The following is a 17,878-nucleotide window of genomic DNA, read 5'->3' on the forward strand; positions in this document are numbered from 1 at the left end:
TGTTGTCAGTTAAAGAAGGGGTTTTCCTGGCTCAATATGATCACCTCCATCATGTGTGTCTGACTTTTGATGTTTATCCTATAAAATATGATTTTCCCATCAATTTGAATTAAAAATTGAACTTATTTTTCCAACCTATTTCCCATCTATTTGAGTGTCATCATTTTTTTTAACTGGTCCAGTATTGAGGGAGAATGCTGCAGCCACTAAACGAGGCAACCCCTCACGTTGAATGTCGGTTCACTAAAAGTGCTTGTTTTTGCCACTGACAGGCTCAGATTGGTACCATAAGTGTCTAATAACATTATGGGAAGGAACATATAGAGAAATAAAAGAGAGACGAGTGCCGGTGTTGTCCGAGTTTGTTGTGTTTCAGTACAGAAAGTATAGCTTAGTGTTATGTAAAAGATTTGTAATGTCATGGCTGGATATTTAGACAATTTCTACAATATGGATGCAACACAAGATATCAGAACGAGGCTTCTCCGAGCTAGAAGCACGATAACAAACACAAAGGATAATTTCCGTAATGTTGTCAGACACTTATTATAACAATCTGTCAGTGGCAAAAACAAGCACCTTTAGTGGACGTAAATTAGCTGTGAGGAGTAGCGATTACATTGCAGTCCGTTTATTGGCTGCTGTCTGCAGGGTTCTCCCTTAATACTGGACCAAACTAGTTATTTTGACACAAAAATATGGGAAAATAGAGAAGTTACCCTTTAAGTGGTCAAATAATAAACTGAGTTGGCCCACTAGGAGGGACAACCTAATATGCCATATGAAATGAGGCAAAAATAACTAATGCAAGTCACTAATTTACATAGAACATGTGACAGCAAGACAGGAGACACAATGATCAAAAGTGTTACTGCCTCTTTTAAAACAAAAGAAGATGAAAATATGTGCATGTGTTTTTTGTACACTTGAATGTCTAAAAGCATTGTATGCTTTGGTGATACATAAACATTCTATGACACCAAAAATCCAATTTTAAAGTAATATTTTGTCTCAAAGCAATGCTGTTTTTGACCACTAGGTGGTGCTAGAGGATGCAAAATGACATTGTACCTTGGGACAGGAATATATTTGACTTTTTTGGAGTTCAGATCGGTCACCTCCAGGTACGCCGCTGTCATCGGAGGAGTGACATCTGAGTGACAAACAAGACAAAACAAGTCTGAATACATTCTCTGCCTGCATTGATTTGCTGAGCTCATATTTAAGATCTGAACTCTGACCTTTGGGGTAGACCTCCTTCAGGGGCACCTTGTTGGGTGGAAGCGCTCGGACCACCTGATTGGCTGAAAGCAGACTGACACAATTCTCCCGTTTGGCCACGGTGGACCGGAGGCCCCCTCTGAGGAACATGTGAGCTCCACTCTCAGCGCTCTTCATCACCGACAGGTCAACGGGCCTCTTAAAGCTGTACACCTCGTTAGGGGACTGGACGAGAAAGGAAATCAAGAGGAAAATGTCACTGTTACTGTTTAAATCAAGGACCATTCATGTTCTCAACCCACTTAATTCTTTAAGGAATACATTAGGCCAACAGCAAGGATTTATTTAATGGTTAAAAGCGATACTCAGACTCAAACATTCACATCTCTGCCTCGTTATGAGTCTTTGATCCAGACTAGTATGTTTGTGGTACATAACAGTAAAATGGAAACCTACAAGATGTAAATACAGTGGGAGCAAATAAACTCCAAAAGTGCTGGGGATCAAATAAAGTTCTGTTTCAGTGCAGGGCAACAGGGTTTAAGTCCCTTAAGCTCCCTTAAGCTCGACTAGAGAACTTGGCGGTCTTACATTATGGTGGAAAATAGCTTTTGGGAAGTTTGAAGACATGTAATATGATAATACTGAACTGCAAACTTCTCATATTTTGCTAAATGCTTTGAATCTGTATATAATGCACCAGACGTAATTCGTGGCCTCAATTTATTTAAATATTACCAACGTTTTGGTTAGTTAATGCTCATTAGATAAGTGTATATACACAGTTTAACATCCCTCCAGTTAGACTGCAGTGGGGTGCACTGTGCTGGCTCTCTGTATATACACTTACATTGTATTAAATTGAGGGAACAAATATATATATATTGTGTGCACAAATTTTGTAGATTGTGGTTTTAACATATATATTTTTTTCTATCTATAGCCACTCCACAGTCCAGAGCAGCATTAATGATTAATTCAAATCTGAAAAAAGCTTCACATGTCCCAAACATTAACCCCCCACAGTTTTTCACTATGTCCTCTTCAAATCTCACCACGAGGTCTGGGAAGCCCACGACGACCCGTGCGTAGGAGCCGGCGTCGGCCAGTATGCGGTTAGGTGAAACGATCTTCTGCTCCAGAGCGGCGCTGAGGTTCTCGTTGGGTAGCTGCTCACATGACAGCATCTGGGGGACGGACACCTCAGCTGGGAGAGAGAGAAGAACCAAACGGAGCATGAGGGAGCAGAGAGAGCAATGGAAAAGGAAATGAGGAGATTAAATAAAACACTAAGATGTCAATGAGCTCACTGCAGAAACCCTTCCTAGGGTTATGCACATATACTTATTCTTAATAATGATTGAAACAGGCATGGTCCACTTGGTATATTTGGTTTGATTCAAGTCTATCTGCTTGGTTTTGTTAATATGGTTGAAATGATGTCTTTAATGAGTGCTACAGTCCAGCTATATAGAACATTAAAGCCATGTTTATTACTTTAAAGCAGAGTGTTGTCCATATTAAACGTCTTTATGGTCATATTTACCTGAGCTGGCTCCGTGTCCTGAGCTGACCGGGTCCTCACTGATGCTGTGGAGCTGACACACGCCCGCTTCTTCAGCTGTCATATGCATGGGCTTGGTCAGCAGGAACTTCCTATTCGGTGACAGATATACAGTACGTCACATTACAGGTGAATTCAAATGTTAAGACCCTCAGAGGGATCCGTTCCTTTACTTACTTGTTGGTGTTGCTCTCCAGCAGCAGCCAGCGGTCCTCTGCCACCAGGAAGACAGACTTCAGGTTGATGGGGAGGGAGATGGAGTGAACCCGACCCTCCAGCACGTCCAGTACGTCCAGCTGGTTGCTGCACACACAAACACAACCACACAGATTATACCTGTGCATGGCTGAGATTAACCTGTTTAACAGTGTCGTGGATGATTTAGTTCAGATCGGAGTAGCTTACCCTTCCTCCTTATAGAAGAGGAGCCAGTTTTTGTGGGCGAAGTCGTGACACATTTTATGTACTCCCTGCAAACAGTCAAAACACACAACACATTGAGTCCAAACACTGCTTGGGAATGATTTGTCGAGTGATATAAAACCCTAAAATTCTGCATATTATAAATATATAAAGAGCAAATGAGAACTAGTCCTTGTGCAAAACTGGATAAATATGGAAGAATATAACAGATCTAGTTCATGTCCTGTCTGAATAGTTGAAGCCACTCACTTGTTGTTCCTTACTGCTCCACCAGTTGGAGGCTTTGGTGGAGGGCTGATCCTCGTCCGGAGACAGCAGGAGCCTCCGCACGGCGCCTGTCACCATGTCCAAATGGAGCACTGTGTTACTCTGGCAGAGGGAGGAATGTAAGGTCAGGGGAAGACTGGAATAATATGTTTTAAACATTATAAAATTACATTTAAAATATATTATATACCTCCAGGAAGCATTGCCAATGTAAATCACATACATAGAAGAAAAATCCCAAACCAGCATACATGGAACACAGTTCCATGGAAGAGAGAGAGGAAAGGAATGATTCCTTTATGTGTTTATTCATCTACCACTAAAAGGTCATTTTAGATTTTATTATGAACGCTCCTTTGATTACTTTTGCAAATATCACATACGCGCACCGAGCATTCTTTTCAATTTATGGTTGATCTTTTGACAAATATGTACAATGACCTGACAATACACAATTTGCATATACATTCTTCTGCGTTTGTTTGAGTCTTACATTTATATTAGGTGAGCAATAGCATTACTCACTGTGTGTGTGTGTATATATAAATATGTATCTACACCATGCGTGTTAGGTGAACTGTGCAGAAGGCCTTCGTTTGTGACGCACTAGGCTTCATCTTCAATTGAGTTTTATGAGCGGGGGCCACGTGGGAGCTGGCCTCGGCCCCGGTCGCCCTGCTACACACTAATGGTTTCCTTATGGCCTCCCATTCCTGACGTACACACTACTGTACCGAGGACTGGTCCAGCTATTCAGAGAAGGCGAATCCCATTTCCTGATTCTAAACATAAACTGCCTTTGGAATGGGTGTGTGTACATGCGTGAGATCAAGCGTATGTCCTACATGTGGATGTGTCTTCTCACAGGCCGGGGTGTTATGTAATGTTGTCCTTCGAGTGTGTTTTTGCATGTACTCGAACGTGGTATTTTTATGTTTTTTTGTATACTTTTACCAGTATGTGTGGGCGTGCTTTTATGAGTCAATGCCTAGTAGAACTTTGTGTGTTTGTGTGTGATTTCCCAGGACGGCCAATGACCAGAGAATGAACTTGCTGTTGTCTGGACCTCTTCATTTTTAGACAGACGTAACATTATCCATCACAAGGGTATTTATAGAAGTCCTCCTCTTGCCTAATATGCACCAGCTGTAAAAGTGTTCTGGTTCTGGAGAAATAGCTCACATTCATTGTTCTTGTCTTACGCTCTGCTGTCATAGACTAAGGTCTTATGGGGTAAGACAGGTTCAGCAGCGAAAACAACCGCTAACCACCAACCATTCTGAGAAACTCAAACAAACTTGGGCAAAAGCTATTTTAAATCTGTGAGGAATCTGTGGTTGTCTTCTGAAAAAAGGTTTAAATACCAGTGTTGAGTAACGTTAACATGGTAGTCTTGTCAGTAAACAAAGACACTTTACAAATCAGTCCACATTGTTCTTGAATGGTGTTCCACATAACTCACAATTATAACTGACATTTACATCACTCATGTGTAGGTAATGATGTCTAATGTCATACCCATAAACACAACGGTGTAAAGATGTGACCATATTTTCTTTTTAGTACCTTTAGTGTGTGGTTTTTTGTTTTATCGTCAGGTATATCTACTGTTTTAATGGTTGAGGATGAAGTGATTCATCTATGTCAACTGCATAGGATGGTCACAGAAGACAAAGACCCAATAAAAAAGAAGAAGAAGAAGAAACATTGCAAGAAAATGTAAACAATAAAGGCCCTATATGCTAATTAAACACTATTTTTGAACCTGATTTCACTGCTGAATCAGTTTGACATCCTGGAAATATATCCTTCTGCTTCTCTCTGTAATCACTTTTTCATATTTTCAAAAATTTGATAATACAGTATGTATTCCGGGAGTCCAGTAAGTGACAGTTTAACAGAGTAGCAGAGGGGGGCGGGGCTTACCAAAGGGTCAAATGGGGTTCCTACTGAGATATCCTAACAAAGAGGGCTGTATTTTAGGTTACTTTCTGTTCCAGAATACATTCCAAATGTTTTGGTGAAACTATGTGATGGAAAAAGCCTCTTTATTTTACAGTGAAAACTCCACAGGGTACCTTTAATATGATCAACATCCGGGCCAAGTTTGCCATAAGGATTAAGACGAAAGGTCATAGAATCTTATGTGGTCATGAAGTTAAACGAGCTTGTCTTTATGTGATTGTTTTTTGTGCCAACCTGCTCCTCGTGCAGCACCACCTGCCCATCGAGAGGACTCCCGAGGGGTGCAACAGTGACGAAGGGCTGCCAGACGCCACTGATGGTCCTGGGGAAGACGTCGTAAAGCTCCATGCACTGAATCGTCTCCGCCCGCTCCTTCATGCAGAACAGCGACACCGGGTTACACGTGGCCACGTACAGCGCATCTGCAAAAAAAAATAAAATACATAAGAAATGTGGGATTATTATTAATACTGTAATGTGTTTCTGTCTATATCCAGGGTTTATACATTTGTGAATCTAGTTACATCTAACTCTTGTTTATGGTATCTTGTCCTTTTTTCTGATTTGGGATCACAAGCATTGAAGTTGTTGTGTTCTATCCAATGCTGCTCAACAAGTGTTTCCAGTAAATACTGTATAAAGCATCTTTTGTCTTCAACCTTCCTTGGAAGTGTGTTCCGCCCACTGCATAGCTGTGCACCTACACACAGAAGAGTGAAATGTCCCTTTGTAATATTATTATTATTATATTCCTTTATTGATCCCCATGGGGGTAATTCGAGTGTTGCAGCAGCTCAACTACACAGACAATAAATACACATACTGTACAACAAAATAAAGATAGAACAAAAATAAGAAATAAGAATAAAAATAAAAATGTACAGTACATCCACATGGTCAGCATGTTGACAGACTGTGGTCTCCGCTGTTGTTATACAGTCTGATGGCAGTGGGCACAAATGAGCGTCTGAATATGCCTCCCTTCTAGATCATTCCTTTGTTCCATACTCCCACTACTGGATCCTCTTAATACATCCCTAAATCAAGCTCTTGAGAGCTGAGAATGTGCTGCTCCACAGTGTTTGACGGTGTTTGTGTGTGTATACCATCTTTGGTGGCGACGTCGCAGATGATGTTGACTTCATTCATGGGAATCTGCCAGTGGGCTTTCTCTTCGCTGAAACTCAACGCCCTGCTCTCCTGTCTGTTGCAGGGGTAACTCTGTACACGCAGGAACACAGGGCCCTGGAAACAAAAGACACACTGTTACACACACACACACACACACACTCAGGAAATAGTGTATGAAAACAACACTGGGGGTTTAATGTTTATGGTCTAAAATGTGTTACAGTGGCTGGAATCAGCACACAGGCCGCTTGTTTATTTATTTCTTCTTCAGCTACTGAAGGTGCACAAAAGGTAGAAGAGTCCATTAGATCAGTATATTCCAAGCAGTCTTTGCAACAATACAGCATATACACATATTCAAAACAATATAGTTTCCATAGTTTTTATCTGCTGTAATACAAGTACTAAACATTGGCCTATATCACCATATATGGGAGATGTGGAGGAATATCTGCTTCCAGTTAACATTCAAGATTTCCTTTGTGTGTTTACCTTGATGTCTATGGGCCGTGTCTCAGTGGGACAGAGCAGTTTGCGTCGAGCGTTGCCAACTTGGTTTATTGTCCAGTACCCTGTCATCTTGACCTCTGGCAGGGGCAACCTAGAGATCAAAGGTCACATGGTGACAACTTGCTGGTAAGAACTGTAAAACTGTGAATTGTTGAGATTAAATATATCAATCAGGGAGCATGTTTTCTGATGGTGCACCATGGCAAAAAAAATCTTGTGGCTTTTCTGATGTTCTATTTTAGAAAATTGTGGGTTTCACGGTCACAATTTTCAATTCAAATGAAATGAACTCATCTAATGAGGGCATCAACATGGCCACCACAAAATGAGTTCAGATGGAAGCCCTATTCTGCTCCGAGTGGGATTTCATAAAAATGTAGGATTTAATTTGATCCCGGCTGTCTCTAGGTGAAGCCAAGGGTGAAGCCAATGTGGGACAACTGTCTATGTGTGTGTGTGTGTGTGTGTGTTTGTGTGTGTGTGTGTGTGTGTGTGTGTGTGTGTGTGTGTGTTTGTTTGTGTGTGTGTATGTCTTTGCTCAGCTTGTTGTGTCTGGCCAGATGTTTACTGGTCTTCCCATGAAACATAGCTGGATCGTGGCCAGAGTCTTATTGGCTGCAGGTGGGGGTGAAAGATGCAACACAACCGCAGAACACAGAAATTCAGAGTGGATAAGCGGGCTGGAAGATGGAAAATCCTCTAAACCATAAATATTTCTATGAATGGAAAGTTAATGAAACACATAAGAGAAACTGTTTCTTGTTGTCCATTTCCAAAATTGGAAATCAAGAGAGAGAATATTTGCTGTTATGTACACAAGATGTTGTATATAAACTGTTCAAGATGGGCTTTTAAAAACACAGAACCCCAGAAACAAAGAAAGGCCCTCTGAGCATGGAGGATGCAAGCACAGACATAATGGAACAGATGAACACAATCAGCTACGCATTTGCTGAAGGAAAATACTTGTTTCTGCTCTGCTCTGATCTCAAGATGTTACTTGAGCGAATCATTAAGTTGAATTTTGGAACGTGTCAAATAAAACCACAGGAGACAGAAGAAACAAATATTTTCCTTTATTTAAAAGACAAACTGTGCATAATGAGACAATGTAGTGGATGTTAGAATCTGATCTTTCCCCTTTATGGGAAAGGTGAGGTAATGTGAATGCTCTAGTCAGCCATTCATTTATCACTTTCAGGAAGCAGTGCAGAGACTTCATGGAAGCCTCAAAATTTAAAAGGGACAGTTCACCCCAAAATCAAAAATACATATTTTTTCTCTTATCTGTAGTGCTTTTTATGAATCCAGATAGTTTTGAGGTGCGTTGCAGAGTGTCGGAGATATTGGTCGTAGAGAGGTCTGCCTTCTCCCAAATATAATGGAACTAATGTGAATACATGAGGGGAATATTTTCTCTCCTGTCGAAAAACACCCGTCGACTGTAAAAATCTAGATTGATAAAAAACGGCACTACAGGTAAGAGGACAAATATGACGTATTTTTGATTGTGTGGTGAACTGATCCTTTAATTCAGCCTGAAACCAGTCAGAGGGCCAAAGACAACATCAGCCGCATTTCAAGGATTTCAGGATTTCATTTCTAAAAGTAACAAATACTCTAAAACCAGAAAATGATGTCCAACAAGAAGGGGTCCAAATGTGTTCCCCCCAGAAAGACCCAGTTACATCAGTAATATCAGGAACCATTCACTGTAATCAAGTTTTGGAACCTTTGGAGGGTGGAACAATTATTTAAATAATGTGGTTTGTTAGCTTTCTTTTCTTAAATATAGATAGATAAATAGAGTAACAATATGATGTGGAAGGGAAAAAAACTAAATAAAACTTATCTTGTTTGTCAAATTAAGTGTTTACCTTTGAGTATCTTTATGTTGTCTGTTAAGATGATGCTGAAAATCACAAGCTTCTATGGCTTCTTATACATTTAAAATATCTGATAAAAGATGATCACTGCTGCAGGTTATGGTGATTTATGGGTTAATTGACTACATCCCTCTGATGATTTCCAATAGTTTGGTTCAGCAGAGCAAGAAAAAAAGTTTCTCCAAAGTGTGGACGACATTATTAGTCACCGTCAGTACCTGCCCTCTCTGAAGGTGCAATAAGAAGACTTCAGCCTGGTCCATCACTGATTACAAGCTCTTACTGTACTTTGTCCCAGTCATTATGAAAAGTGGAAAAATAAATTGGGTGAACTTTTGTTTAGCCGTTGTGGCTCACTGCTGAGGCTTTGCAATGTCCTAGTCTCAATGAGGAACATAATAGAGACAGGTAGAACGTCAATAACCTCATCTATTATCCATCTTCTTACTCCAACCCTTTTCTGACTGGCCTCTGTCTGTCTGAGCGTTAGTCAGGTACTGGATGTGCCTTTAATATATGTTTGTGTACGTGTGTGTGTGTGTGTGTGTGTGTGTGTGTCATCCTAGTGCTCCTGATGCCTTTGCTTACTCCTTAGCCAGTTTGACAGAGGTGGGCTTGGCTCCAATGGGAATCCCGTGCTTGTGCAGCGCTTCGATCAGAACATCTCGCATGTCTTTGTTGTACGAGTCAAAGTCGAAGACATTTCGCACCACGTTGGCCAAACCCTCGTCTGGGAATTTCTGTGGAGTAAAAAGAAGGTGGTGAAGGGGAAAGGTAGAGAAGAGGAAGTGGACAGGGAGATAAGAAAAAAGAGAGCAGGGAGGATGGCAAGTAGGATGAAGAATAGGAAAAAAAAGGAGAGAAGATGGAAGGTAGAGGGTCAAAGAAGGAAATAAAATAAATATAATGTACAAGTCTCCAACAGAGGTCAATGCAGGGACACAGTCTGGAAAAAAACAAACTGGCCACAACACTGACAGATGAGGCACCCTTACTTACTGCGCTTGTGATATAATTGGAGAGTTATATTGCCTCAATACATTTTCCGTATTGCACAGTTACTATGGTGATGGGCCGGTAAATAGGCAATGAAGGGAGAGAAACGGGGAGGTAGAGAGGGAGAAGCAGAGACGACTTTTAAAAGGTCAAGAAAACTTAACCAAAGCTACCAGAAATGTTGGGAAATGTAATCCAGGTGCTACAGGTAACTTTAAAACGGGTATTTCACAATATCTTTTGACTATTTTGAAGACGAAACATTTAGCTCGATAAAGGCTTGGTATTGTTTGTGAGTAAAAGAGACATGATTCCCAGTGCTGATACAAAATAAAGATTTTTGATACCACAAAAATAGTTTTTTCTACAAAGGTCTGAGAGGTTAAATGTGTCCACGCAATGAGTTATATAAGAACTCTGCTTCTTCCTTCATCAGATAGTCGTTTAAACAATATTTAATTCAGGCAAACAGGATTGTGAATCTGGTTTGAAAGCAGCTAGAGAGTCATCGGTACATGATCGATAAGCTACAGAGGTTCAATACCCAGTTAATGTGCAGGTCAACTGACAAAATAACTAGTCGCACATGTGACCCGGTCCTTCGCTCTAGCTGCACTGGGTCTACAGTCTCGATCTGAGTAATCTTGAAGCTGTAATCAAATGCTTGTAATGACTGAATCCTGGGGCATTGTTAGGACCATCATTGCCCTTTCAGATGTACAATGTAATTACCCTGTTAGGCCCATAAATTGCTGCACAATAGATAGCAGCTTCATCCCAACTGTAAATAGCATTGGGCATGTATTGATCCGGGTTCCAAGTTAGCACAAAGGTACAATTATGACCAAATGTGAAAGGGTACTTAGAGCCGATATTGGCTCGAAAGAAGCAATTTAGACTTGGACTAAAATCAGCCTGTATCTGTCCCACCTTTGCAGATGTCAATAGTAGTGGTGATTGGTGACAGAACAAGGTGGCCAGTGGGGAAATCAAACATAAGGCCACTGAATTATTGATCTGCAAGCTCAAATCTTAATTTCACTCTTCTCAAAGCCCTGTCTTTATGCTCATTTTTTTCTTCCTCTCTTGGCTAAATACTGTGCACATTTCTTAAGACCAAAGACCACAATGAGATGTGACGACCATGATCATTAAATGCAAGCAAAATAAGGGAAGGAGGAAGATAGTTTAAAATATCTTTGTAAGCTTGTACTATTCCAAATATGCAGTATTTCAAACTAATAAAGCAAAATAATGGCAAAGCAATGAAACAGAATGTTGTGACCATGGTGGTAAACATTAAAGTGTGTGTTGAGCGTATATACATGTTTTAATGAAAAGCATCACCCTTATATGGAGCTCTGGAAGGGTCATGGAGGGGGGGAAAAAACTAAGATGTACTTTTGCGAGATTTTGCAAAGATCTTGCAAAGGTTTTTCATTTATGCCGGAGCTGTTGCCGCCTGCATTTGGATTAATTACACAAATGTTTAAAAAAAAAATTGTGTCTACAACGGAGTGCAACACTATGAATACCTTCAAGGACATTCTGTCCGAAAATAAACGATTGTCACGCCTCGCCCTTCTCTTTCATCGCTGACTTTTCTCCCCTCCTTCAAATGTGGCCATGCACTGTGAGGCAACTGTGTTACAGTCGCTACAGCTACACACTTAGTTCTTTTCTAGCATGATCAGGGGCGGAGCCGGTGTGAAAACTCCCTCCGACAAACGCCGATTATTTGGCTAACCGCGTGCAACGGTTGTGTGTTGAAGTGTGTGTCCATGTGAGTGTTCTTGTCAGTCTAGACTGAGGTTTGAACAGGGTCTCCCCTCTCTGTCACAGCCGTGCTATGGGGACACTCTCTTGAATTATTAAAGCAGCTAGCAGTGCAGGATTAAGGTCACACAATCTTTATGAAATATTAATTAAAAATAGTCTGAGACCTAACCTGATATAAAAAAAAAAAAAGAAATAAACCTGTGGAGGATCGTATGTGTCTTCTCACCTGAAGGTGTTTGACTATGTTGACCACCTCTCGGGTGGAGTAAGGGTAGGTGATGGTGCCCTGGTCGGCCATGGATCTCAGGTCTCCAAAGGCGGCCACCAGCTTCTGCAGTGTGGCGTCTGGAACGTCGGGGCCGTACTGTTTCAGCATCGCCAGCTCGGCCTGGGGTTTAGGGTTGTCCACAGCATGGCAGCTGAAGATATCACCTGTTCAGAGGACAATAACAAGTCATTCTTTCATGTAGTGATAGTGTCACTTCATTTCTTATAACTTTACCCCAAAAAATATATCTGCTAAGCACTTTGTGTGGTCATATTATATTTGTTTTTACACATATACCTAAACCTGAAGCCACTTTTCTACGTTCTGCAACAAGGACAGTAGTACAGATGCAAAACACCTGAAACTATGCCACAGCAGACATGAAGTTCGGGTTTAAATTTCACCACCTATAGTCAATAAAGTAATAGCAGCATCAGCAGCAGTTTAAACCTACAGATGTAGGCATGCAGAATCTACAGGCAAGGAATTAAAAAGCTGCTTCAACTTTGAAAGCTAAGGAGAACTTTAAGCAAAACTTGAATGACCTTCAAATTCCCAGTTATCTTTTTTTTCCTTTGATAAAAAAGGGCAAAGAACAATTAGATCATCTCATCTGACAGGAGCTGCATCAATCCCAATTTCCTTTTCCCAACGTATTAGAGGTAGTTGTTTTTTTTATATATGTTTGTTATAAAATAAAAGACAAGATATGCTCAATGCTGTGGGTATTGTGCATGTGTGTGTGTACCTAGAGCTCCAAAGAAGTCATTGCCCAGGAAGGGAAAACCAGGTCGGTTAGCGAGGACCAGCATCCTGAAGTCTGGGTGCATGACGATGGTGTTGGGCCTCCCCTCAGCTTCTCGTGGATCTTTGCAGGAGACACAAACACAGTTAGCACGACATGACAAGCAAACACAACAAAACAAGTACTCGTACTTCTTTTCCCGGCCACTGTTTTGATTAGGATTCCTTACACACACACACACACACACACACACACACACACACACACACACACACACACACACACACACACACACACACACACACACACACACACACACACACACACACACACACACACACACACACACACACACACACCTCTACAGTTCCAATAGCATCATGAAGCTGTCTCAAGTTTGTGTTTATGAAGCCTCAAGGTTCTGTTTACATTCCTCTGGTAGGAAGAACCTCTCAGGAATGGAGAAGCTGTCAGCAACTACTGTGATTACGTGGAACTACTTTGGAAAAATACACACGTTTATAGTCCAGCTTGATCCAGAATCCACTGGTACCTGTCCATAAAGGCTTTTATCCTAAGCCTCCTTTAGTGGCCTGCATCTGATGCTTTTACTCATGTTTGTCTTCTGGGACATCCGATCCTCAGCTCGTCCATCTAATGGTCCCGCTTCTGTCCGCACGCTGTTTCTGGGACCTGTCATCTGTCAAGGTGTTTAACCCTGTATGTGTGTGTGTGTGTGTGTGTGTGTGTGTGTGTGTGTGTGTGTGTGGATGAGAGTACCTGAGATGATTCTGCGTCCGTCGGCCAGGATCATCTCTCCGCTCTCCACCAGGGTTTTGAGGATGCAGGTGACGTTAGTGGGAGCTTTGTCGGCCTCGTCGATCACTAATATGTGACCCTGTTTCACCGCCTTCACCTGCACGAACACACAAAAAACATATTTTTAATAAAGTACTTAAAAAAGAAATGCTGAACCTCTTGTGTGATGTCAGGAAACAACATGCACATTACAGAGACTGTAACAGTCATGATTTTTTTTTTACCCTCATGTAAATCTCTGTATGACTCATAGCAGCATGATTAAGTGTGACAGTTTTTGCTGTTTAGCATGTTACCTCATTGGCGTGGCTAACTGGGTCGTTCAATGGAATGTAGCCATCATTACTATTACTAGTTAGTGTTTTTGTTTTTTTTCCAGATACGACAGGTGAAAATGTCTGCTGTGAAAAAGCTCAATTGAAGTAAGACATGAAGGGAAGTCAGTAAAGGGAGAAGGGAAGAGAAAAATGGGTGGGTGCAGTTTGGAGGATGGGTGGCAGGGACAGAAAAAGAAAGCCAAGTGAATGCGCTGCCGTCTCCCACTCACTGAATGCAGCCACGTGGAGCAGAGAAGCAGATTCATAGAGCTGGAGATGATTCTTTTCTAACTAATGTGTTCTCCAAAGTAACTCGTTAAATCAGTGGAGCGCTTCGGGAGTGCCTCCTTTATGTCACCCCCACATAGACAGTCCCAATTCACACATTACATGAGACTTGAAATAGGAAGTCATTGTTGAACTACAGTATTTTTTACTACGTACTTTAACGTGTAATTGCACCGTGAAGACGCGAGGCCAAGATGTCAATGTGTTGTCCCTTATCATCAAAAGGCCACACCGCCAGCTGAATACCTTCACGACCAGGTCTGAAAATGTTTATGCATTAACTGACCTGCATAAATCCAGTGTCAGCATTCTGTGCATGGTGTTAAAATATTAGCTGCATACACAGGAGGAATGATCCTGTAAGAGTAAAAAGTGTGTGTGTGTGTGTGTGTCTGTGTGTGTGTGTGTGTGTGTGTGTGTGTGTGTGTGTGTGTGTGTGTGTGTGTGTGTGTCTGTGTGTCTAACTGACCAGAGGGGAGTCCTCGTACGTGATGATGCCGTCTCGGACTGAAGGCTGCAGGGTCAGAGTCTGGACCGTCGTATCTCTGCAGGAGCACAAAACAGGGTTGGGCATTTCATTTCATGTGTATGAAGACAAATACATACACATAGAGAATTGCATAATTTCCAATGCAATGAATCAGAGCATCATATAAGTCATCATTGAAGTCATCAGTGAACATAGCCACACGTCTAAAGGGCATTTGTGTGTCTGGCTAGGCTCACAACACAAATATAACATTGAACAAACTTGACTCCCTTATGGCGTCCAAAATGATCTCCTCCCTCTTTCTCTGAACGTCTCTCTCTCTTTAACCCACCTACCAGCCCTTCCCCCCTCCCTCCACGATATCTCACAGCGTGACCCAGGAGCCGTCCTAGTTTCCTTCCTGGTCGGCTTCATCTCTCTTGCTTTTTCTGAGCCACATCTCTGTAGGTTTGCAGTCCACATGCACACAGAGATCCTCCTGCCTCTGCCCTGGTCTAATATTAGCTGCTGCTACAGTAGCTAACCAGGCCACATCCAGTGCTCAGCTCCACTTTGACTTTCACCAGACTTTGACAAACTAAACACACGCAGACCGAGAGGAGAATTTGGTTGTTTGCACGTGTGGCTGTGCAGCGGATGCTTGACCGTAATGTAAAGGGAATACTTTTTTGGCACTCTATTTGGAGCCTTTTCTCCCATGATTGAGTCATTGACGCTCCAAATACTGCCATCTTATTAGTGCCAAGATCAATACGAGGCCCACCTCTTCCTCTGATTGATCTCAGCTACATTCAAAAGCAAGGCTGCTTTCACGGCACACAACAAATTGATCTATGGATGAGCTACTTTTTCCTGAGGTGTGATCGTGTACGTATTTAAAGAATCAGTGGACCAGAGATAAATAGGACTTCTTTTAAGTGGTTCCTCTTTAATATGGGCATGTGAAGTCCATGTTCTGGAGAAGGATGGCCTAATTTACTGAGGACTGAAATAGTTTTTGACACCCTCTGATGGGAAGGCTGGCAGGGAAGTGAATGTGAAAAATGCTGGCTGCTCACATCTCCCCTAAATAGGGTGTCTTTGTTCCTCATATTGGAAACAAACAAGAACTTAAAAGAAACATGTGATTATTGCGTCCTAAAAGCATCATAATTGACCGACCACAGTAGATACAGTTAGACTGTTTTATTAAAAGAAATCCTGTTAGGGAGATTCTCAAGTATGTGAACTTTTGATGCGCAAAAATAATACGTCATCCCTCAATTAACAACTGATAACAAATCTGGGAGCGATTCTGCAACTGGTGACCCTGACATAAAAAAAACAAAAAAAACTCATACATGAACATGTGAGCTAGATTCACATGAGCTGTCTGAAATAAATTGAATTGAAAAATAACCTATGATGGTTTTTTTTGGGGGGGGGGGGGGTGCACAGCTATTCAGAGAAAGTTTGAGACGGTGACCTAGAACGGAGGAAAAGTGGGACGAAAGAGAAGCTGAAAAAATAGAGACAGGATTATAAAAGAGAAATAAAGAAACCGCAGTGACTGACGGTTCTTTTTTATTCTCCATAAGACTCGAGGTAAAGAGAGGAAGTTCACAAGTTCATGTTAAAAAAAAAAGGAATAATGTAGTTACCAAGCTAACATGTGACATCCTCTAGTTTGTCAACGTTTTGGTGAAAAATGTGTTTGTACATTTGAAAAAAACAAAACATGTGCTTCCTCCTCACCTGTGGAGCTGGAGGTATTCTCTGGGCCTGTTCAGCAGGTGCAGGAATCGGTCCACTATTTTATTCTTACCGACGCCCTATGGAAAGATATGGAAAAAAATATACAGCACAATTTAATAAAATCATCTTACACATATTGTGTTTCAGTAACAGGCTGTAATAAGAGATGAAATGGTGTCTATTCCACGTGTAGAGAGGCAGCGCTGAGAGGGGGAGTCGAGCTGGGTCCCTGTTTGACGCTGCTTCGTTCTGACAGGGGCTGTTTTCTGTTTTTCTGGGACTTCCCACCGGCGTCCCACAGAGCCTCTGCCTCCTGCTGAGTCCCTGGGCCGCTCTGTCAGACGTCCAGTGAGCCGCTCTGACAGCTTCACAATGTCTCAGCTTCGCCCATGCAAATAGCTTCTCCCACTCAGTCTCTCTCTCTCTCTCACGCACACATGAACATCACTGCAGGAGAACACACACCAGGCTGCAAGCACAACCAAGTCTAATTTCACCCCTTCCTCCTCCTCCTCATCCTTTCTTCCCCGTTCAATCCTGCACATTAGGGACCTAACTGGGGGGGGGCGCAAAGTGTCCCCAAGAGGAAGTGCTACATGCTTTCTGATGCCACCACTGAGCTGCGAGTGTGTGGGTGTGGAGGGTGACACAAGGGTGCAGAGAGCTTGTTTCATGACAGGGCTGACACCCATTGCTGCGAAAATTCAGATAGAGGCCCTTCTGCAAGCATAAGTCCAAGCTCTGTTTATTTAGCATGACACCAAAGTGGGAGAATGACAGTGATCATAATTGGTCCTCCATGGATAAAGGCTCCTGAGGCCCAGTCTGAACGGGGCTTCAGTACCAATATTTTGCACTTAACAATCACTTTGATAGGTCACTCACCTGGTTTCCCACCAAGAGGAGGTGCTCTCCTAATAGAAAGTCTTTCAACATGTCTTCCATCACCATCATGTGCTGCAGAGAGATTTAAACACACAAACAGATATGAAATTAGATGGGCATTGTGGTGAATCGCATTTCACATATTATGAAAAGGAGTTCTGTTTTCCTTTGCTCGAAGATAAAAATTCATCTTAAAACCACATGAGCCTTTGTAGACATTTAGAAGTTTGCTTTTCCTCCCATTCTGCTTCCTGTGATTGTACCACAGTGCTTCTGCTCTGAAGACAGAAAACAGGTCATTTCAAAAAAGTAGGGCATCCTCATTGCTCTCATCTTATCCCAGCCTCTTCCACTTTTATTTCAGGCTCCAACACAGGCGGGCGGAGGGGGAAAAAAAGGGTAGAATCAGGACGGAGAGAAAGAGATAAATCTGGGTCACATTGCACCATCAGTATTGCCGGAGGATGTCAGAGTGTTTAGAATGTTCTGGTTCATCAGTGTACCGTATCAACATTAGGGTTAACGTTAAGTTAAATTCAAACACCACCGCAAAGTTTAATTCTCCAACTAATCTGTAACAGATCTGTTAT

General features: G+C 41.9%; 1 protein-coding gene across 1 annotated transcript in view; it reads right to left on the reverse strand.

The window, feature by feature from the left end:
- vwa8 (von Willebrand factor A domain containing 8) overlaps positions 1-17,878 on the reverse strand; it is a 65,966-nt gene that overhangs the window by 22,099 nt on the left and 25,989 nt on the right. The window contains exons 20-36 of the mRNA XM_054615185.1: positions 17,289-17,360; positions 16,404-16,480; positions 14,649-14,724; positions 13,536-13,671; positions 12,759-12,878; positions 11,969-12,174; positions 9,556-9,707; positions 7,064-7,172; positions 6,547-6,685; positions 5,675-5,862; positions 3,458-3,577; positions 3,191-3,255; positions 2,963-3,088; positions 2,768-2,877; positions 2,277-2,428; positions 1,242-1,446; positions 1,072-1,153 (exon numbers count right to left, since the gene is read on the reverse strand). Coding sequence (XP_054471160.1) covers positions 1,072-1,153; positions 1,242-1,446; positions 2,277-2,428; positions 2,768-2,877; positions 2,963-3,088; positions 3,191-3,255; positions 3,458-3,577; positions 5,675-5,862; positions 6,547-6,685; positions 7,064-7,172; positions 9,556-9,707; positions 11,969-12,174; positions 12,759-12,878; positions 13,536-13,671; positions 14,649-14,724; positions 16,404-16,480; positions 17,289-17,360 — 2,135 coding nt within the window. The remainder of the gene's footprint in view (positions 1-1,071; positions 1,154-1,241; positions 1,447-2,276; positions 2,429-2,767; positions 2,878-2,962; positions 3,089-3,190; positions 3,256-3,457; positions 3,578-5,674; positions 5,863-6,546; positions 6,686-7,063; positions 7,173-9,555; positions 9,708-11,968; positions 12,175-12,758; positions 12,879-13,535; positions 13,672-14,648; positions 14,725-16,403; positions 16,481-17,288; positions 17,361-17,878) is intronic.

Source organism: Anoplopoma fimbria, chromosome 16 (assembly GCF_027596085.1).
Source record: "Anoplopoma fimbria isolate UVic2021 breed Golden Eagle Sablefish chromosome 16, Afim_UVic_2022, whole genome shotgun sequence".
Taxonomy (NCBI): Eukaryota; Metazoa; Chordata; class Actinopteri; order Perciformes; family Anoplopomatidae; genus Anoplopoma; species Anoplopoma fimbria.